Below are 22,084 nucleotides of genomic sequence, written 5' to 3'. Positions count from 1 at the left end.
AACAGCCCCAGTTCCCTCAGCCTCTCCTCATAGGACATATTCTCCAAGCCCTTCACAAGCCTCATTACTTAGGAACTGCATAAGCAAAGTGTCCATAACCACTGCCGTTAACATGTCGTGCAGACTTACTCTGAGTTTACTCTATTTCCCTACTACTATTGGCGTATATTGGTTGTACGGCAGCATATGACCAACAAATGTGAACGGCAGGAAAATTTCTTAGTTGAGCTGAAGTAATGCTCATTGCACTGAACAGCTGGATGACCACGAAAAAACACATACTACTTTTTTCTTTTCCTGTGGCAGAGTTTTTATTTGGAGGGAAATTATAACTTTTGCATTTACATGGCACAAATTATATACAGTACACTTTCCATGATAAGAATTATGATGCTTCACAGAAAGGTATCAAATTTGAGATAAATAATGCGTAAGCTAAAATATACAAACCAGGGGTGGAGGTGAAACTATTGGCCATTTTTATTATCTATAGAAGAATTTCAAGGAATAACGTTAATTCAAGGTTCAAAAAATTTTAACAAACTTCTAGTAAAGTTAATTGAAATATTTATAATTCCATTCAGTTGTTGCACAGTATTTCCAATATACAATCAAGAAGATGCACAGAACACAACACAATATGAAAAAACCTACTGCACCCACAAATTAAAGGTTTCGCTGCCTTTTGGATGCTGCACTACCTTATTTATATAAACATTTACAACACTTCAGTAAACACAAAGGTTCTAAATGTAGTGCAGCATTATGGGGGCCGCTTTCAGCTCCTGAAATAAATGTTAAATGCCCATATACTGTGCCATTTATTCTAAGCTGATGGTTTAAGCCGTCACCCTTAATTCCTACCATGTGTAGCAAACGCTCTTTCCCAGCTTTCAGAAGATTACCACTCTTCTGACTACACACTCTATACTCTGAGCCTTACCCCATCCTTGGCTTCGTTGTCATTTTGGCATTTTGCCTCAGTGCTTGTAACAGCTATCCCTTACGTCATTTCTGTTTTAATGCCCTGTTAAGTAGTCCTGTGTAGAATCTGAAGCAAAAGAATCTGCATCTTCATTATCAGAATCATCACTACTGTCATCAGCAGCTGGCTCCCCTGTCAGTGCTATCCGGGCGTAATCATCAGTGTCTATAGACTTGCAGAAATGAATGGCGTATTTCAGTTTTTCCTCTAGCACTTGCTTACAAGAATACCTGGGTAGCTTCAGGAGAAAAAAGCAAGTGTATGACTCGGGAAGGAAATGGTCCGGAGGATTGTATTTATCCAATACCTGTCAAAAACAAAGAACACAATATTTTCTTATCTGCTGTACAAACCACACATAAATATCGACGTGATACTGGTGATTTTTTCTTAAAAGAAACAGTGAAAGCACCAAATTCATCTTCCCTCTACTAAGCACATAACAACATACGCAGAAACCTTCCTGATGATAAACATGTGATTGGGAACAATCTAAGATAGATTCTGTAGTTCTGAAAATTCCAAAACATGAATTGAACACCGTGGGTTTTGAATTTAGCTGAAATGGGTGCTGAGCTGAATGAAGTACTGAACAAAAGCAGAAAAAGAACTTGATGATGGGCAGTGGAAAATAATTAACATCTAAAGAAGCAAATAGCTGGCAATCAAAAAGAGTAGCCAGTTGCCCAAATTAAAACAAGAAAATAAATAGAAAGAAACATGAATGTTTTACATCTTCATTGATCTGTCGAATCTACAATAGAGTTTCACATCAGTAATAAAATTGGCCTGTTCTCCTGTTCTATCACTGCGCTGGTTTTGGCTGGTACAGAGTTAATTTTCTTCACAGTGGCCAGTATGGTGCTGTGTTCTGGATTCACAATGCAAACAGTGTTGGTAACACACCGATGTTTTAATTCTTGCTGAGCAGTGCTTACATGGAGTCAAAGTCTTTTGCTGTTTCTCCTGCTGCCCTGCCAGGACAGAGGTTGTGGGTACACAAGGTGGGAGGGAGCACAAGCAGGACAGCTGATCTCAAACTGACCAAAGGAATGTTCCAGACGACAGGACATTATGGTCAGCAAAAAAAGCTCAAGGGGAAAGTTTGCTGGGTCTGCCATTGCTCAGGGGCTGGCTGGGTATCGGTCAGATGGTGGCAAGAAGTTCTGCTTTTCTTCAGTTTCCTCCCTTCCTCACCTTCATCACCCAGCAATTTATTAAGCAGGAGCTGTCAACATTTTTTTGCTGTTCCGATTCTCTCCCCACCACTTCACCAGCAGGGCTGGAGGAAGCAAATGGCTGCATGGTGCTCAGCTGCCTAACAGGGTTAGACCACAGCAATCATGCTGTTTCTCTCTCACAGCTAGCTATACAAAATAAAATCCCTTACCTGAATAACAAAGTCCCTCCCTCTAAAATCTGCAATAGTCCTGGGCAGCCTTGTTCTGCCCCATACAAAACGTAGAAAGAGGGAGCGCTCTGTATTGGAGAATGACTCCATCACTTCCCAGAACCACTGTATCAATGAAGCAGTTGGTTCGATGCCTTTGTATGTTGCTACAGACTTCAGAAGATGAAGCGGAATATCTGGGCTTCCACATACCTGCAAAATAAAATACAATGAGAAGCTGCAAAAGTCTGACCAAATCATTTGCAGGTGATTTGTTTCCCTCCCATTCTCTTGAAATATTTAATCAGCTTCTACACTGACAAAACGCACATTCAGATATTTGAAGTGCTGCGCAGAGACTCCTATTACAGTGATACTAAATAGACATCTGCCCCTCAGGGGACAATAATGAATCTTCTTTCATCTTCCTGAATCACACAAAGCATTAAACAATTGACCTGGGAGGAATACAGGTCTTGTTATCTTCCACCAAATTGCACTAAGAACTCGGTAGGCCCCAGGGTTGGCTTTTCTTGGTTGTCTGGTGAGGTTTTTTTGGGGGGGAGGATGGGGTACTTCTGGGATATATGTCATTTTTCTTTTTATCTCCACAAGTCATTCATTACATCACTGCTTAGCTATATAGAAAATAACCTTCGGAACACTAAGAGAACAATTACACTTTTTCTAGCATTTTCTTGAGCAAAGTATTTGCAATTACAAGCGAGCATTGTAAACAGCATTGCAACATGTGGGGTTTGTTATTCAAATCGGGATTGATAAGACATAAGTGAAGAACACAACTCAGTTTTGACAGAGGTAGCAAAACAGAAATTGATACCATAGTTTCCAGTTCATATCCTGTAAAGAGTGAAAGCAGAGGAACTGGAACAACGCGGGCCATCCCCTCACGAACTGCTGCCACTTGTTCATCAAATTCATGAAGTCTGCAGAGACATATATCCAGAATTTATGTGAATGCCATTTCTAGTAATTATTTGAACTAATAACTATTGAAATATTTAGGAACCGTTACGCTTTCTCCTTAAGTCTCCAGCTATGTTCCAAGGAACACTTATCACACAAGATGCCTGACCTCTACCAGTTTATCAAATAATCCATACTGCACAGCACATATCCCACTGTACATATCTCACTTTATGGCACTTTACTGCCAGTATTATTTATGTACTGTGCCTGGCAAGAATAGACCAATACTCCATATTGAAACACCGTGCTCTTGGGAAAAGATCTGTGCCCTCAAACAATCCTAACACTAGACAGGCATTATGGTAAAAGAAAAATGGATTTCACATAAAACATGATGTCTGAGGAATGGATATGCCATCTTCTCAGACAGTGATAGATGTTGCCACACATGATTTGTATTTTACCTTTTTTTTTTTTCCCTGTCAAGTTAATTTTTAAGACACTGAGCTCTGCAAAGCAGAGTTTCACATCACTGCCACGTCCTGCCTTCAAGGCTTGTCATCACCAAAATAAACAAAGATCTCAAGACATTTTTTCACTCCCGCATTCACATTTTCACATGGATTCTGTTCAGATGCCAGATTTACTCTCAAGAGATTCATGTAATTAAAAACTTTGGTATTTAAATGTTTTTTCCCAAAAGATTTCTAACTGCATCCTCTGAGAATAGCCAGAATTTAGAACAGAAGCATTTCTTCAAGGTAATGTAATTCCTTAGGATCCATTTGACATTTTATGTAGACCTATAATTTATCCATCACAAATGATCCTCATGCCTACTGTCAAAAACAGCTTTAGGTACTGGCTCATAACCACTTATAGAAAAAATGAATAAAATAGGAAATCAAGGTCTATAATTCACAGAGTCGTTGGCAGATACTGCAGTGCAAATTAATAAGCACATGGTGATGAAACAATCTTGCACAAGCATCCTCTAAAACAGATGACTGTGGTGAAGAGAACAAAACAACTACGAATCATTTTTTTTGGCCAAAATTATCTTATCTTCATAGTTTAATAGGCACGATAGCTACTAGGCTCACTGTTTCCCATAACAAGATGCCTGAAGTTCAATGTACTGGTCTAGATTAGATATCTGGGTATCTAAGTATCCAAAGGCCCATTTTCACAAACACTGAACAACTACTTCTCACAGAGTTTAGTGCAAAGATCAGCTTTTGGCATCTATGGATGAATTTTGTTGTCTGCACATACAGGTCAGGCTTACCCGGCCATCCAGGGTATAAACGTTTTGTTTTGCATATTGCATCTTACATGAGAACAGGAAAACCATTCAGCTGGGACCACTCTTATTATCTTTGTGGTCTTTTCAAGCTTTAATGATTCAATGATTCAATTGATGGTATTTAACAAAAAAAGACATAAAAAAACACTGTGAGAGCAGTAGTACTGAAAGTCCTGTTCACAAAGAGCTAAATGATCAAAATACAAAAGAGAATGCACACAAGGTAATGCTTCAAACCTACTACTTTTAAATGAAATGCTTTTTCATTTAACAATTTGAATGACTTATTAAACAAACCTGTAGTTTATTGCCAGCCTCACATATTCAGCTCTGTTATCCAGTGTAATATGAGTGTACTTGGAACTCAGCTGAATATCTTGACCGCTTGCATTAGGCACAGTGAATGGAAGGCTCATAGCTTCAAACTCTTCTGATGTAGCTTCATTGTCTCGAATGTACATAAGCCCAGGAATAAAATCTTTATCAACCTTTTAAAAAAATACGCCTGAGTTAAAGTCAGCTTATTAGCACCTTACAACATTGCGTCCTTCCTACAAAAAGTGTGACATCGTGCACCAGCCAACAAAAGCACTGTGACAAATGTCTGACCGTAACTCATTTAAGTGAATTCTGAAACAGCAAAATGGCTTGGTATATTACATGAAATTTCATTATGCTGAAGTGTTGAAAGGTGAGTGTGTTATGGATTTCAAACCATTCAGGAAAGATTTGCCAAGAAACTGTATTATATAAGAAAATGGGTTTAAAGCTCAAAAACGAGATCAACTCTGCAAAATCCAATGGTTGTTTTGGTACAAAAGAAATCTCCTTACTGACATGAAAAGACCCAGTACTTTTACAGTAAGCACATTTCCAGATGACAGTAGCTAAAAACGAACTCACCTTTGTAACAAAGATCTACCTCTTCTGTAAGCAGAAAGTTAGTGATTTCTCAGTAGGTTGGCTCAAACTATTTTCTGCAGTAGTTTGAACTCATTTTCAGACACCAACAACTATGGAAACATTTACTGGCAAGAAAGAGTTTGACTACAAACATTTATCTAGTCAAACCTACAAGTGGATTTGAGAATGCTCTCGAATTCAAAGAGGTTATTTAACTACTTCTGAAAGACTTAAATTTACAACTTTAACAGAGAGTACAAGTGATCCTTACATATTGGCTCAGAAAATGTGAAAGGTCAGGCAAAACACTACAAATATGCACAGCAGGGAAGCCAATCACCAGAGAACTGTTTATGTTAGAGTCTGCGTGTCTTCTGCAAGTTATAACCTACAAAGAAACAGCGCACTTACCTCACTGAGATCAGCAATTGTTAGGTTCATTCCTGCAAGCTGTTTCCACACCGGTTCAGCAAGGTTGAGGCTCAGAGGGCTGCCAGTCCGGATAGCAATACCCAGAAGTACACCTGTAAGTTTAAATAAGGGTGGGGAAGTTTGTATTTGTTTGTTTGTTTTTTTAATAAATTCCTAATATTCTGAACACGTAACGCAAGTAGAATGTCACAGTGTTGCTAATTACCCAAGAAACGGAACATGTTCATATGCAAGAGAGACTTGGCAGCAGGATTTAATAGGAAACAATCTCTGTTTGCTCCAGATTCATCTCTTCCATTTGGTGTCACGATTAACAGAGGGGTCAGCCCATTCTGAAGCTCCTCGCACATTTCTGCTATTGATTCGCTGTAACCTCCTCCGCAATCATCCACAGATTCACCTTGGAGAAGAAAAGAGGCTCAAAATTATGCATTCTTTAAAAAATGTTTACAAACGAAGTCTTGAAATGAACTGGATTTCCTTCCACGTGGATAACTGTATAAGCAGAAGTTTACTAAAAGCTACACCTGTTCTGAAAACACCTGAAGTTTTCCTTTGTATTTGGACTTTTCCAGTTTCTTGGAAACATTATTATTTCAGAAGATTATCAACAACATACCAGAGTTTCAAGAATATTCTATTGATAGAGCTTAATGACCACTTTTGTTTTAAACACTTGTCAAAATAAAACAAAAGAGATGACAAAGAGAGTCAAACCAACGTGACTCCTGTGTGTCATTTTAAAGTAGATGTATTCTATTATACACACAGTAGATACAGTGCGGCCTCAATCTACATTGTATTTCATCAAAAAATTCAAAGAGACGAGCAAATTGTGAAAAGAATGATGGAAGTAGGAACAGCCAGTCTGAATTATTTTTGGATTCTGACAACTGAGAAATAGGTTTCAGTTTTGCAAATACCCTCCATAAGTAAAAGAGTTGCCTTCGAAATTTGAGGACAATTACAACCCCTTTTCCACTAATCTTAAGGGTTGTTGGAAAAATTTTGGTTGATTTGTTGATTTCTAAATTATTTTAAAAGGCTTTATTATTGCTAACATTTTAAGCATATTCCTCTGCCTACATGCTGTTTTACTGTATCCCTTCCTTTCCTCAGATCCTTCAAAAATAGAAGTCAGAAAAGATAGGAACAAAATTCTTGAGGCAAAGATGGTATGAAACAAACAATTCTCTTACCAACAAACTTGACTTTCCAAACACGATGAGGAAGCAGAAGGCTATCGGGGCTGAAAGAGCTCATTTTAGCACACATCTGTCCAAAAACTGACTTTGTACCATCCGGCCCAGCCAGTCCACCTTTACTCCTAGAACGTTTTACCTGTCAATTAAACGCATGATAATAGTCACTACAAGAATGCATATGAGCCAGCATCCCTGTCCAGATCAGAGATTAGATTAATATTTATAACATTAATGTGTTTAGTGAAACATTTGTAAAGGTCTACCCTGTATTTTGTGTACATGTATACTACAAAGTAAGAACAAAGCTTCAAATTACAGCACTGCAGTATTTTTCAGTACTATTTCATATCTAATCAACCCTGGACATAGATGTTGCAGATTCTTATTACTACTTTAAAAGAAGGCAAAAGAATTTAATATTTGTAGCTATTAGGAGAACTATTAAAGAATGGCTGAGGTTAGAAGGGACCTCTGTAGGCCCCCTGCCCCAGACCCTGCTCCAGCAGAGCCACCCAGACCAGTGTCCAGTGCCATGGCCAGGCAGCTGTTGGAGATCTTCAAGGAGGAGACCCAACAGCCTCTGGGCAGCCTGTGCCACTGCTCCATCACCTGCACTGTGCAGAGTGCTTGTGGTGTTCAGAGGGAACCTCCTGTGCTCCAGTCAGTGCCTATCGCCTCCTGTCCTGGGCACTAAGAGCTTACTTTGCTCCACGCTCTTTCCAGCCTCCGTTCATGTGTATTATACTCATTGCTAAGATATTCTAAGCCTTTTTTTTCCAGGCTTAACAGTCCCAGATCTCAGCCTTTCCACCTAAGAGAGTGGGAAGACCTAGGGCAGTCTCTAGCCTAGGTCTGTGTGTGGGCCTTCTCCCTCCTCATGCGCAGGACTTCACACTTCTCTTAGTCGAACCTCATGAGAATCCCATCAGACCACTTCTCCAGTGCACTAAGGTCCCTAAGACCTCTCTGGCCTATCAGTCACTCCTTCCATAATTATCCTCAGCAAGTTTTGTTGCTGACATACACTCTACCCTATATTCCAGATCATTAATGAGTATGTCAGAAAGGTACTGGACCAAGTACTGATCCCCATGATATTCCTCTACATACTTGCCTCCAACTGGACACTGTGCCACTAACACCTGACCCTCTTAGCCTGGCCATTCAGTCAACTCTCAACCAACCTCCCTGTCTGCTCATCTAGTTCATACTTTTAATCAGGTTGTTCCCAACAGGTAAAAATAGTGTATACCTAAACATCAATCAGAAAAAGATATTGATTCCAGGGAAAGCTGCGTGCCAACTTCCAGTGGGTCTTATTTCTGTGACATAGCTGTTTAACGCTGATCACTACAGTTATCACTGTTAACAGAAGAAACTGGCACAAACATGAAAAGCACAGTATCCGGTTACCTAGGTGCTCCCATACCACATCCTGCATTGACTGAATGACTGTTCATTCATTCATTAAGAGGTTGATTAGATCTTAGTAATTTTACGCTTAGAGCTGGAAACATGTGAAACATCTAGGGCATGTTCATTGTAGCTAGACAGAATGATTCTTAGCAGCTCTACTCATAACTCTGTGGGCTTTCTTCCCTAGATAAGGAATTCTATGTTCCCCTCAACCACTGGTACCTTATTCATTTTAATTTCAAATGGCTCATTGTTCATCTGTCTCCATTCAGCATTTTATCTGTTCATCTTGGAAGCAAATGGAAAGACAGAGGGACGCCAGTAACAAAGTTTGTTAATAAAAAGAGTTGTCTTCCTTTATTGGTGAAGAAAGAAATAACGATTTGGTAAACTGATATTTTTTGTTGGACTTTTTATTTGGTTGGTTTTTATTTTTCTGTATTGTGATATTCTTCTCATGAATGAACTTGTTCTAATTTAGTGGATCTCTAAGGAATTTGGATGCCTAAGAAATGTGAAGTTGAGAAGCTGAGAGCCTTCTCTTGAAAAGATTAGGTATGAGTAGGTGGTCTGTGCATGCAGTAGTTGATTCACTGTTATTTCAAATCTCAAACTGAAAATACAACTCAAGTGACAATGAAATGGCAAACAATCTAGACTGAAGTCAATAGGAGGGCACTCATATTTGCTATTTACATTGTACATTTTAGTTAGCACTTGTTCGCTAGCAACACAGGGTTTGCATTTAAATCTGATCACATAGATGTTGGAATAGTTACGACTTGACTTTAACAGAATAGCATAAGAATGTCACAAGGGATTATTGACACTTCTACTAGCATTGTGATATTTTGCTGTGCCAACAAAGACCTTATAAATTTTAATATGGACATTAGCAAAGAGCAGAACTCTTCACTAAAAAATGGCAGAATTCAAACAGATTTGTTCAGGCCACATTTCACCACTGGTGTTTTATCTTTTCATTGTAGTGGTCTAGAACATGAAGCTTGGCTTCCGTTTCCAAATTATATCGTTTAGAGATGTAGTAAGCAAACTGTGGAATCCATTTTACTGAATAGGATAAACAGTTTCAGATATAACCCTTATTTAGTATGTCTCACTAAACACTGATTATGCAACACAAAAAACTCAAACTACAGTTCTAGCATTCTTGCTGTTGAGGTAACTTTTTAGCACATTGACTAGAGTCCCAAAAGAACTTCCATAAAACAGCTTGCCATCAGAAAATGCCAGCCTGTAGAAACTCCCCTTTTCCTAGACCACAGAGAAAATGCAGCAGCTCATTAGCAGCATACAGCCATGTGCAGAGGATTCAAGTTCAAAAGTGTACCTCAGTAAATGAGTTATTGTGAGCACAATCACTTCAACAAGGAGGAGGAAGCACCCAAATACATCTGTTATCTGGCTACTGCATTTTTAAATAATGAAGATCAAACTTTAAGTTCTTTCTCCAAATCTGAATAACAAGACCTTCTATTTGCCCTAAACATCCTCAGAGAACCTAGAGAAATACCAGCCATCCTGAGGGACCATCTCCAGTTTCAGCTCGGGTAAAACGTATTACGTCAAGCCACACACTTAGGGACTAATAAAGACGTTTATGAAAAGATGACTGTTGAAATCAGCTAAGAAAGAGAAGAAGGTTCTGTTAACATAGAAGACATCTATGAAGAAAAGAAAGACCGCTCCACAAAAGCAGACACACAAAAAGCTTAGCTTATTCAATGTAGGAAAAAGGTTGACGTGTTCTTTAAAAGCACATTTGGAATGTGGAGGTGTACTGTAACACTTGCAAAAGAACAAAACATTCATTCATTCATTCACATCTTGTATAACTTAACATATCCAGAAATGCAACATTCCTCCCAAGACAGCAGAAGACACTGAACCAGGACATCTTTTGCCGTGCTAAGAGTACTCATTCTCCTTAATAACTACAATATTTGCCTTTTTAAAGGAGGAAAGCTCACAAAATACGAGGCATGCTCCAAAAGTAGTGCATCCTATTACGCTAGACAGTGGATGAGGCAGATGTTGGTGGCAATGTAGTGCAGATTGAACCTTCTCACCAATATTCTGTTACATTTTGCTGCCAAGCAACAGATGGCAGCAAAGAAGCATGTGAGGCTCCAAAAGGAGCCTGACACAAAAATGTGTATGAAGGAAAGGTGTGTTACTGAACTCCTCCACATGGAATAAATGGCACTCACTGACATTCACTGACACTTGCTGAACATTTATAGAGATCAGACAGTGGATGTGAGCATAGTGAGGCAGTGGGTGCTGCATTTCAGCAGTAGCATGAGAGATGAGAAAGATAAGCCATGTCCCAGAAGGCCATGAACAGCTGTCACCTCCACTGGGGCAGATTTTTAAAGGTGCAGCATGCAGGCTCTTGTCCATCACTGACAAAAAATGCATAGATAGCTCACGGTGGTGACTGCTGAAAACCATGTTTTGTGCTGAGAATTTTCTCTATCAAACAGTGTTATTGTGCTTTTTGTAGCTGTTGCAGTTTCCACAGAAATAAGCAGGCACTGCTTTTGGAGCAACCTATGTATTTTGAAGAACAAGCCAGTATCTGCACAGCAACTTTAAATTAAAATCTCATTCACTTATTTTACACAAAGGAAGAAGAAACAGAGAACTGACTGCAGCACGTAATTTACAGACTGTAAGAAGTGTCTTTTGACAGCAAAGGAATTTTCAAGTCTATCTGCAGTTGAACTCCCAGCTACAATTGAGATGAAAACTCTGTAGCTGTTTGAGACTCCATAAAGCAGCTTTGAATCATTACTTACAGGATCAAATAGTTTCATTCAAACAGATCCTTCATTCAATAGTTTCATTCTCTGCAAAAGCTAACTCAAGAGATTATAACCCACATTTTGTACTGTATAAGCGGGGCAGATTATGAGCATGGCCTTTTTTAGTCTTGGCTAAATCTTGGAAAGACTTGTGTGACAGAAATATCTCATTTCTTACAGAAGCTATGAAAATTGAAGCCTCGATGCTACCAGGTCTTTTTCTAAATTTAAAGACAGACTGAATTAATGGAACAGGAATGCAAGAGAAGCCCATCCTTAATTATTAACACAACAGTAGAAGGACACTAGGAAACAAGCCCAAAACCCAATCACTTGTTTTCAAAACAAGTGATTAAACCAGAACATTTGCACTGCTTATTTGGCATTCCCCTTCCCAAGAAAAAATAGAAATAAAAAGACAAATAGTGAGAAGATTATCGGCATTGCCTCTAGCTTCCCAAAGTACATATTAAAGCAACATATTTTAATCACATAATGTTAGCAGAAGTTTTAAGAGCCTGTGGAAAATGGCAAATGAGCAGAAAGTATCATCCAGCCAAAAAAAAAAAGGTACTTCAGCTCACTGAGAAACAACTCATTATTCAAAGTTTTTGCATCTTCTCGATTCTAACTTTACAAAGAGTAAGTTCTCTTACTTCCTAAAATATATTTGAAAAAAAATGAATAAAACCCACACCAGTAAAGGAAAGAAACACATAAGGATTCTGTAATACCAAACATCAGCCCATTTAAAGAAAAACAAACGTTTTAGTATTCTACGTTACAGAAATATCTATGGACAAAAAAACAGCAACAACAAAAAAAGCCTTATCTGGCCTGAGGCACAACATCACATTTTCTAATGTCAATGACAAGAAAAAAAAGCCCTTTGTATCAAACAGTTCTGCAATCGATATGATCACATGCAATGACGAGGACAAGAGTTTATAAGCCTGATTCTTAATCATACTGAAGCGCTTTCTTCCTGTTCCCCCCATAAACCTTCATGTCCTCTGTTCTGAAAGCAACAGTGGAATAATTCATGTGACCGTCTTAGAAGGTAAGAAAGGCATCAGAATCGCTGCTCTCTTAAATCATCCAATACAGTGAATTTTGAAAAAGCAATTCTTTGTCAAGCAGGACATTCTTTGCTCATTATAGCCCAAATCATACACTTATTATTTCAAATACATCTACAGTCTGGATGAAAACATACTGAAAATATGTTTCACTGTTTTATCCTCCAACAATAACCCAACTGCTCAGTACTCAGACACCAAACAGCTGAAACATGAAGGTACCTGACAAACAATAAGCACTGGTGGCTAAATGTAAGTACTAAAATCGAATCTTCAACTCAAGATACCTGTATTCTATTGAGCTCAACAACTGGCCCATGCTGACGATCTCTCACCATAGTTGCTTGCACAACCTTTCGGAAAGCTGCCTCCTAATAAAGGAAAATAGAAAAAAAAAATTAAGTGGTAAGACTGCGTTCAAACAAGAATACTGCATATATTTGACAGATAAAAATATACTTAGTTCAATTAAGGAAAAAACGAAAAAAGACTCTTCAATGGAACAGAGTAACTGTTGGGGTTACCAACTGCAGTAACTGCTGCAGTACTGTTCTTAAGCAGTTTTCTTCAAAATACATCACAGAACACTGGAAAAGGCATAAAGCCTTTGAGTCTTTCTTTAGAAGATACAGAAACAAGCATCAAACACTTTTGAAATGCTCAAAAATAAACAAGAGCAACATAATATTAAATTGGGAGATGTTACTTAAGGAGCGTGTTATTTGAGTTACTACAATTCACACATGAAACACCTGGAATAGTAAAAACTAAAGAAGAAAATCTGTCCTGGATCACACAAAACAGTGGCCTGAAAAGTTTCATTGCATCCATATGCAGTTATTACTCAGTTATTACTAGGCAACCAATATGCTACTGAGCGTAAATTAACTCATGCTGCACTAATATGAATGTAATTAAAAGTTGGAAAAAACAATCAGAAAGTCAAAGGGGAAGCCAGCTTGCCAAGGAAGGACAGAAATAAACAACAGTAATTTATTATCTGTGTTTCTCTAAACACTTAATATTTGAGTCCAATTTTACATTATCAGTTTAAGAAAGCTTTATAAACATTTAAAGTTTGTTTGGTTTATGTTCTTTAATATCCCCCGTCACAATGAGGTCAAGATGCCTCTTCTAGCTGATGCAAGGAGTTCTCATCCACAGGTTTCCTACAGTCAGGAAGCCTGTGGCAGATCCCAACCACTAGGTGCCCTTTATTGGTCCAGACAGTGATTTTAACCCACAAGCTCTCAAACTGGCCACAGCTGTTTCTCAGAGGCTCAGAGCTCTTCAATACCTGTCTGATTATTAATATGGAGGTCAACTCACCTCCGCTCTTGCCCAGCCTATCCTATCTAAAAAGCTTGTAGCACTTGGTTGCAGTATTCTAGTTGTGCTGTATATCCTACCATGTTTCTATGACAGCAAATACAACACTTACAATTTCTGGTGTCCCTGATGGCTGCTTTTGACATAAAATATGCCTGATATCACATTTTATCTTATATCTGAAATCTTTCTACAACTGTTGTGCACGCTGTAAAATAATGACATTGAATATTACTCCTGCACACAAAATCCTGTACTTAAATTACCTAAAGACTCCCATTAATAGCATACAGTAGAGCCACAACCTAAAAAAGAAGCAGAGAAAACCTAATAAACAGAACACATTCACAGAGAAAAATATGTGCATAACCAGAATGCATACATTTTGACACACAACCTACAAAACAAATTAGGATAAAAGTTCAGTTTTCTTTAGAAACAGTTTAAGCAGTATATTCAAACAGTGTATTTACAAATGACTCCTTTAAACATCTATCCAGATAAATACCTTTCCCTGCGATATCAGTATTCCCCGTAGTGTATCAAATCCAACTGATGGTCCTTGGCCAGTTTCATCAAGTCTTCCTTCAAGATCAAACATTGGAATACAAGGACAAAAGAGTTCTGAAATGTGATGCAGCAGTAGAAGCCTGTTTCTCAATGAAATGATGGGTATTTCCTGTAGATGATTGTACTCCATGGGAACCTATAATAAGGCAATTATATCCAAAAATTTAGGATTATTCTATTCTTTATTTTATTTAATAGTATTCCTGTCATTCCAAATTTTACCATTATCTTTATCCACAAATAGACACATTCTACATGCTCTCATTACTCCACCTAGGCATTATGCACTATTACTGTAGCTGAGAAACTGAATGTTCAAAGAACATTCTCAATGCAAAGCAAGCAATGATGAATTCACATGGAAGAGGTGGGATACAGAATTAAAAATCCTTCCAGTTTTCAGCATTGGAATAATACTGGCTCAAAGTCAAATCAAAGCACACTAAACTGATGCAGAGATTTAGAAAGGAAATATATCTGCTGAAAGATCAGCAGCAAACATTAATACATTAAAAAACTGAATGCAGTAAGCCAAAAATATTACCTGCGTAGGAAGCTTGCCAGCATTAGCAGGTTTACTGGTTGACCAAGCTAAAGTATGTGCTGAGCCACAGGCAACTCTGTTGATCTTTTTACCCTGGAGTGCTGCAACCAAACGTGGTCTCTGGATGGCATTAGTAGTTCCATCTCCAAGCTGTCCTTCATCATTATCTCCCCAGGTGTACACCTCTCCTAAACCAAGAAAAAAATAAAAATTACCTCTGAAGATAGAAATTTGTTTGTTTGTTTTAAAAAAGCATTTAGAAATAACTTAACCAATTGAGACCACATACTGTAATTAAAATCTCTTGAACTGACAGCTGTCCTGACATCCAGTATCTGCTGCAGGTAAAAGTGAGTGATACGTTTACATCTGTACAGGAGCTAGTATTAAATGCATCCAATTCCTCACAGTTTATATAACAAAGTTCTATTGCAAAACAGTAGGAAATGGTGCAGAAGAATAACAACGGATGCATCAGAAACAGTCTGTACTTCAGTTTCATAGCTAAATAAATAAATAAATAAAAAGCTAAAAAAAAGAATTAGACTTTGCATTGGAGAAGAGAGTCTGTAGTAGCTTATGTTATGGACATTAAAATGGGTGCTTAGCATCACAAGATTGGAAAATACTTTTTAAGAAAGCAACTTTGATTCAGGAGCATTCATTTAGTGCAGCTATATCCTATTTCACTAGCACTTGCAGTACAGTTAGTTATTCTGCAGACCCGTTATTTAAATTTGGAAATATACAGTATCTTAGTTTACTTTATTAGAAGAAAATGCTTCATTCATTAAGTTAAATCATTACAGGCAGTTCAGATGACCCTGTAAAAAAAGCTAAATCCATTCATTTTACTCCTTGATCAGCTCATAAATACTTTTGAGCTCCATTTTTTCCTTCGACCATCGGCATTTATGAAACTTAACTCTTAATTTTTACTAATTCAGAACCTTCCGTTGCTTTAAGTGATTGCTGTAAACCAATGACATACCTTGTGCTTAAGAAATATGCAACTTCTGCAAACAAAAAATACGTAGATGCACATAAAGGATCAGCATTTTTAGTAAGGACAGCCTACCAATATTCAACTTAAAGTTTCCTTTTTTTATTCCCTCTCCAAATTCAGTACTAAGTAATGTATTTGGGTTTTATACCATCTTCAGTGCAGCAAACACAGTGTAGAGACCCAGTAGCAATTGCAATGACTTTCTTTCCTTGCAGCCCCTGCACTTGGCGTGGTCTTCTAACATGGTCATCAGATCCATGGCCCAGGCGATGATAATCTCCTTTACCCCTGAACAGAGAAGACAGAACATCTCAAAACTGAATTTTAATATCAGAAAGAATGGAAACATGGAATGTGTCACGTATTTGGCCTGCAGAAGTATTTATAAATAGTCCAGCAAAAATATCTGATATTTAGCAGAACCAATACAGCCCTGACACCAATTATTCAAAATGAATAATCCCTAGCTCATAGACATTGATGTGATTCTGGTGTTAGAATAAAAATACTTCATACATACATACATACCAGCTTGCTCTTCATAAGTCCTTTCACCACATTCACATGTGTTGGGGTTTTTTTGTTTTTTTGTTTGTTTGTTTCTCTTAGAAGATAAGACTCGTGGATTAGGCTTCTATCAGTTGCAAATGCAGTACCAACCTCAGAGACTGTAACTTCATAGGTTTGAGAATATCACATGGAGGTAGTGTTTGGAAGGTATTTTGTTTTGCCTTTCTAAACATTTCAATCTGGTAGTTGTTTAAACTACATAATTTGTAATTGCACAAGAAGATTGAAACAATGAACTAGATATACAAATTCTTAGATAAGAAAGATTTTGCTAGTATATGAAAATGTTATTTATGCTGTCATCTTCCAGACTGCTTGACACTTTGAGCTTACATTTTTAGTGACCTCTGCAGTGAAGGTAGGATAACAGCAATACTTGTTGCAAAGAAGGTTGTGTCTAATGCTGTCCAAATAACCAATGTAAAATACTTACCAGGTATACACTGCTCCAGATTTGGTAAGAGCCACAGAAAATTGTGATCCACATTCTACTTTAACCACTCCAAGGTCTGTGAGAGAATCAATCTAGGAAAAAAAGCAAATAAAATAAAAATCAATTATGGAGACTATAGTTTAATCAACCATCCTGTGCTTAGGCATGTCTTAAGTACAATAAATTGCCTAAGCATTACAGTACCTATACACAAGCTTACACTGTATCCTACAAAGTTCACTATTAACATGAAAAGGACCCTGATGTCCCAAGGTGGGGTGGAAGTTTGCTCATATTAGTATATGTCTTCAGTAATTCCTATTAACCTTATGGTTTAAAAAGCAATCAATAACATGTATTCAAATACCTTCATTGGCACTTTACAGCCATCACTGCCTCCTCTCCCTAGTTTTCCATAATCTCCATCGCCCCAAGACCAGACTGTATCATCATCCGTCAGGCACAATGTCTGCGCATCTCCGCTGCCACAGGCTATGTCAATCACACGATAGCCCTGGAGAGCTTCCACCTGTAAAGCAATCACCAGATTTTTGTTTACAATAACAACTCAGTCACTCAGTTTCATAAAAGAAGTCAAACCCAACTTGAAGAGAAGCATCATTGGAACTAAAAGTCCGAAACACAACGGGATCTTGCACATGAATTCAAGTCAAAAGTTTTCACTCTTTTCAAACCAATACAATAACTACATATTTCACATACTGGATTATTCTTTTTACTTGGTGAGCAATTTTTTTTTTTTTAATTTATTTTTTAAATCTAAAAAAGCCAGGGAAAATGACTCACACGAAACATGTAAGGTTACCAAGGGCTATGTTCCGTTTATGTGTTCAGGTTCTCCGGTTCACTCTTACGTACACTAAGCACTGAATGCACTGCTTACTTTCAAATAGCCTCTTATTATTTTTCAATTTCCTTTCAGTTTTCTGAAATAAATCAACATCTTGACTTTTGAAATGCTGCCATCTAGTGATGATGTATGGAATGGAGATTCACAAAGCAAAAGAATCCTGACACACACAAACCACACCCTCTTAATCCACATCCTTCTTCAAATAAGAGATTTGAGGTAGCCCAATCCACCATCCAAACCAGTGTGGAATTTCACACACTTCAAACTAATCTACAGATTTGTTATTTTCATTCTAATCAAGAAAATGGCCTGTTGTTGTACAACAAAGTCATGTAGACCTTGCTTTTGGGGGAAGGGGAATGCAAGCATTTTCAGTGCAAAGCACTCATGTGAAGGGGTGCATTGCAAGTTAATTCCTCTTCAAGATACCTTCCACTCCTCACCTAAACAGGAAGCGACAATAGCGTGTAATCCATTTACAATTGGTACAGGCCATGTCCTTTACACTCACGGTGTTGTTGTTTGGGTTTTAAAGGTGTTGTTTTGTTTGGCAGGGAGGGTTAAGTCCTTACTTATATTCCTTATAAGCTGCTTAGAGATCTCTAACAAAGTTCTGCAGCTCAACTTTTACTGCATTCTTAAAACCATTTCTGTTCTATAAAGGAACAGTTCATTTCCTCCTTTAATTTTTCACAATGCAGGAATACTAGAAGTCACAGATCAGAAATTAAGAACTGGAATAAAAGACCGCACAGAATTCCAGAAGTTTCTTACCAGTTTAGGCTTCAGCTGGTCTTCGCTATCTCCATGCCCAAGGCGCCCGTATCTTCCCTTCCCCCATGTAAAAAGATCTCCTGCGGCCGTAATACATGCGCTGTGTGCTCCGCCAGCAGCAATGTCAACCACTTCTATACCTCTCAGAGATTCAATTACACGAGGACGATCGCAAGGGCTAAAATGAAAATATCTTTTGACACACCTTTTGGAATAGACCACTCACATAAACCAGCGTATGAAGAGCTGTACAAAATGAGTACAAGGACATCTACCTCACTATTTACTTCAGTTCCAGATTAACATCCTCAAGATTTACATTTAATTAGTCATTCAGAAAAAGGTCTATAAAAGCTGGAAGCATTTTACTACTTGTTCTACTGAAGTATAACAGGTTAAATGAAACTAAAGAAACACTTCCATTAAAACTTAGTCAGAGTTAAGCATTTACCCTGGAAAATCAGTCCAATTTAATATACACTATCAAGATTTCTAGCATAACATGTACTGATTTCCTCCATGGACTTTAGCATTCCTTTTTCTTTTTGTATCTGTATATCGTTGTCTACAACAACAAAACTTCTTTAACAAAGGTAATTGGAAGTGAACATTAGAAGCAGAATAGCAGTTTTGCTTCCTCCCTGAAGTGCCACATACACACAGTATAGATTCCAAAGGAAATCCACTTGACTTCAGCATCCACAGACAAGCTAGAAATAATATCTAGTTACAGAAATCCAAGTAATTTTATCTGAGAACCATGTTGTGGTTCTGCAATTTAAAGCCATACATTTCCACATCCCTACTTAACACTGATTTCTACATATGGACTGTATTCATATAACATTAATCCATTAATAGTTTTTAAAAAATAACAAAACATTACCTTCTGTTTCCATGGCCAAGTTTACCATCTTCTGCTTCACCCCAAGAATAAACTTCTCCTTCAGAAGACAATGCCAAACAGTGCTTCCCTCCTGAGTTCACTGCGACTTTCTTTATAAACACATGCTGAATGGACTCCAGTAAAGTCGGAGTAGAAACTGACTCTGTTCCTCCAATTCCAAGCCTACCACCTGCTCCATATCCAGTGGCATACAGCTTTAGAATAAAAAATAAATTTTAATTTTGTTTATGTCTTGAAGAGCATTCACAATGGCTCTAGAGGAGAATTCTTAATGAATGTATACTAGAACAGAATTAACACAAAGGCCACCAGAAAAATTTCAAGTATTTAATGCTGCAGTTCACTGAAGACCTCTGTTATGATGGCAGAATTGGTACAGTTAATTTCTTTAATATTAATATATATATATATATATATATATATACACACATAAATGGTGAAAAACATGCAACAGTATGAAAGTTTTACAAGGACATTTTGTTGCATGCTTACCTTTCCATCAGCAGTCACTGCAAACAGTGTCTGTTCACCACCGATTAATTGCACTGGTCTAAGAGTAGCAAGAGCTTCACATGGAGTTGGGACTTTGACTTTTGCCCCTTCGATTCCACCAAGTTGTCCTCTGTGATTATGACCCCAACCATAAATGGTTCCACTGCCTCCAGCTGAAAGCGTCCAGTCATCAGGTCGTCTGTGTACAATTCAAAATAAAGAATCATAAATGAGCTTAAAGAAAGTTACAAAAAAAGTTCACTTGTACAACGACAACGCATCAGAAGACAAAACAAATGACAGTTGAAAGAAGTAACCTATTCATCCACTGGACAAGCTGTTCATCCTGTTCTCTCTTAAAGACATCATGGCATTCATGAAGAACATCCATATTTTCATTATCAGCCATTAATTCTCGAATTTTCTTTGCTACCTGTAAAATATTTTGCATTAAACAATGTTATTCCAACTATACCACATTCTGATCACAGCTGGCATAAAATACTTTAATCTCAGCTTTTTAAATGCAACACTTTTGTACTTTCCAAGAGCTATTTAAAGTAGTCTGGCAATACCTCATCAAGGAAAAGGCGAGGTAATGGTGTCCTTTTATCAAGGGCCACAGCAACCCTGGATGCCATACAGTATCTTCTGAACCAGGCCCATTTGTGTGTCTCAGCACAGCAAGGGAGAGTGTCCAACTCCAGATCACAAGCAAGAGCCACAAGAACCTGCAGACAAAACAGATTTCAGAGCTGCAACAAAAATGTGTAATAAAAAGTAACATGTATCTGATCTAGTGGTACAGCTCATAGACCAGCAGGGCATCAAGAATCTCAGATAATGTAAAGTTTGGGGGACATTAAGAGCTATCCACCTTCATTACCCTCACTGATGGGACAGCATCAAGTGTATGCAAGCTGATCTCACGCAGTTAGATATCTAAATTTCCTCCTCTAATACTGGAATTTTCACAGTTCACCTGTGACAAACGCTCCTAGATTAATTGCATTTTCTGTATCAGAAACAATACGCTGAATGTTTCACCTTCTATTTCTAAACTTAGTATCCTTCCCCTAATTAAAATCATTTAATTCAGTGTGTTATTGACAAAGAGACTGTATACAGTGGATTATTTCTGCCCTGGAAAAACTTTTACATATTTTAAGAACTTCTTTTCTTTAAGACAGAAAAATCCTTTTACGTGTACTACAGAGGAAGCTTTTTTAAGCCTTTTTATTTTTGTTGCTCTTCTCTAGGCTTGCTAAGTATATTTCTCTGTACTTTGAAGTACACGGACCAAAATGGAAGAGCTTTCCTTTTTTCTTCTTATTTGTTCCTACTGAAGGTAAGTAATACCTTCAGGATATTTTAAAGGACAAAAATATATAAATATTCCTGTTAGCTCAATTCAGATATCAATTGTCAAAAATATAACTCAACCTGTAGTGTACTACACTTGCAAGATATTGTTCTGAACTACCTACCTCTGCCTAGCTAGGTATTCCTAATTCTGTATTTGCATATTTGATTCATTTTAGAATTAGTATTCTGATTTTATCATTAATCAAATTAATCCTAGTGAATTCAGACTAATTCTTCAAAATACATTAAAAGCAGCCTTTAAATGAAGTTTCTGTATCAAAATGAGGTGAACTAGTGACACACACACAAAAAAAAATCCCAAAGAATTTTACTAATGAATTCTTTACTGATTGTATTCCATTACCTTAAAGAAAGGGCTGTGGAGTAGTTGTTTGCCACCTCTCACAATAGGGTCTTCATAGTCAAACTGCCGCTGCAATGCTTCTGGAAGACCTTTAACCAAAGCAGCTAAAGCACTCCCTGTAAAACTCTAGAGAAAGCAGAGAAGTTGAAAATGACACTGTGTTCTATAGGAAGTTATTTAGATGGCCATGACAAAATATTAATAAATTCACAAACCACAGTTTGTTATGTGAAGCATCAGTTCCATCTATTTCCTAATACAAAAGTATTTCCATCAATTTGGACAATTCCAAAATTAGATGGCTACAAAAACTGGAATTCGGTTTAATTTTTTTATAAAACGAAGCCACTTTACAGATACAGACATGTTCAAGCAGGCTATT

At 37.6% G+C, this 22,084-nt stretch overlaps 1 protein-coding gene across 10 annotated transcripts in view; it reads right to left on the bottom strand.

Annotated features, from left to right (window-relative positions):
- Positions 1-285: 285 nt before the first annotated feature.
- Positions 286-22,084, bottom strand: part of HERC2 (HECT and RLD domain containing E3 ubiquitin protein ligase 2) — a 95,643-nt gene continuing 73,844 nt past the window's right edge. For 8 of the 10 annotated variants that reach the window (XM_015851096.2, XM_015851125.2, XM_015851117.2 and 5 more), the window contains 19 exons: positions 21,703-21,828; positions 20,549-20,704; positions 20,291-20,406; positions 19,974-20,172; positions 19,461-19,675; positions 18,575-18,752; positions 17,294-17,455; positions 16,927-17,018; positions 16,072-16,211; positions 14,918-15,105; positions 14,312-14,509; positions 12,762-12,845; positions 7,146-7,287; positions 6,152-6,346; positions 5,926-6,038; positions 4,909-5,099; positions 3,217-3,322; positions 2,376-2,588; positions 286-1,292 (listed from right to left, as the gene is read on the bottom strand). In XM_015851096.2, coding sequence (XP_015706582.2) covers positions 1,020-1,292; positions 2,376-2,588; positions 3,217-3,322; positions 4,909-5,099; positions 5,926-6,038; positions 6,152-6,346; positions 7,146-7,287; positions 12,762-12,845; positions 14,312-14,509; positions 14,918-15,105; positions 16,072-16,211; positions 16,927-17,018; positions 17,294-17,455; positions 18,575-18,752; positions 19,461-19,675; positions 19,974-20,172; positions 20,291-20,406; positions 20,549-20,704; positions 21,703-21,828 — 3,087 coding nt within the window. In that variant the 3' untranslated portion in view covers positions 286-1,019. Of the gene's footprint in view, positions 1,293-2,375; positions 2,589-3,216; positions 3,323-4,908; positions 5,117-5,925; positions 6,039-6,151; positions 6,347-7,145; positions 7,288-12,761; positions 12,846-14,311; positions 14,510-14,917; positions 15,106-16,071; positions 16,212-16,926; positions 17,019-17,293; positions 17,456-18,574; positions 18,753-19,460; positions 19,676-19,973; positions 20,173-20,290; positions 20,407-20,548; positions 20,705-21,702; positions 21,829-22,084 lie in introns of all 10 variants that reach the window. The other 2 variants (XR_014940801.1, XR_014940805.1) reach the window with 2 other exon arrangements.

Source organism: Coturnix japonica, chromosome 1 (assembly GCF_054131305.1).
Source record: "Coturnix japonica strain WE chromosome 1, WE-NBRP24, whole genome shotgun sequence".
Taxonomy (NCBI): Eukaryota; Metazoa; Chordata; class Aves; order Galliformes; family Phasianidae; genus Coturnix; species Coturnix japonica.
The sequence above is the reverse complement of the archived record's forward strand: the minus strand, read 5'-3'. Positions and strand labels throughout refer to the sequence as shown.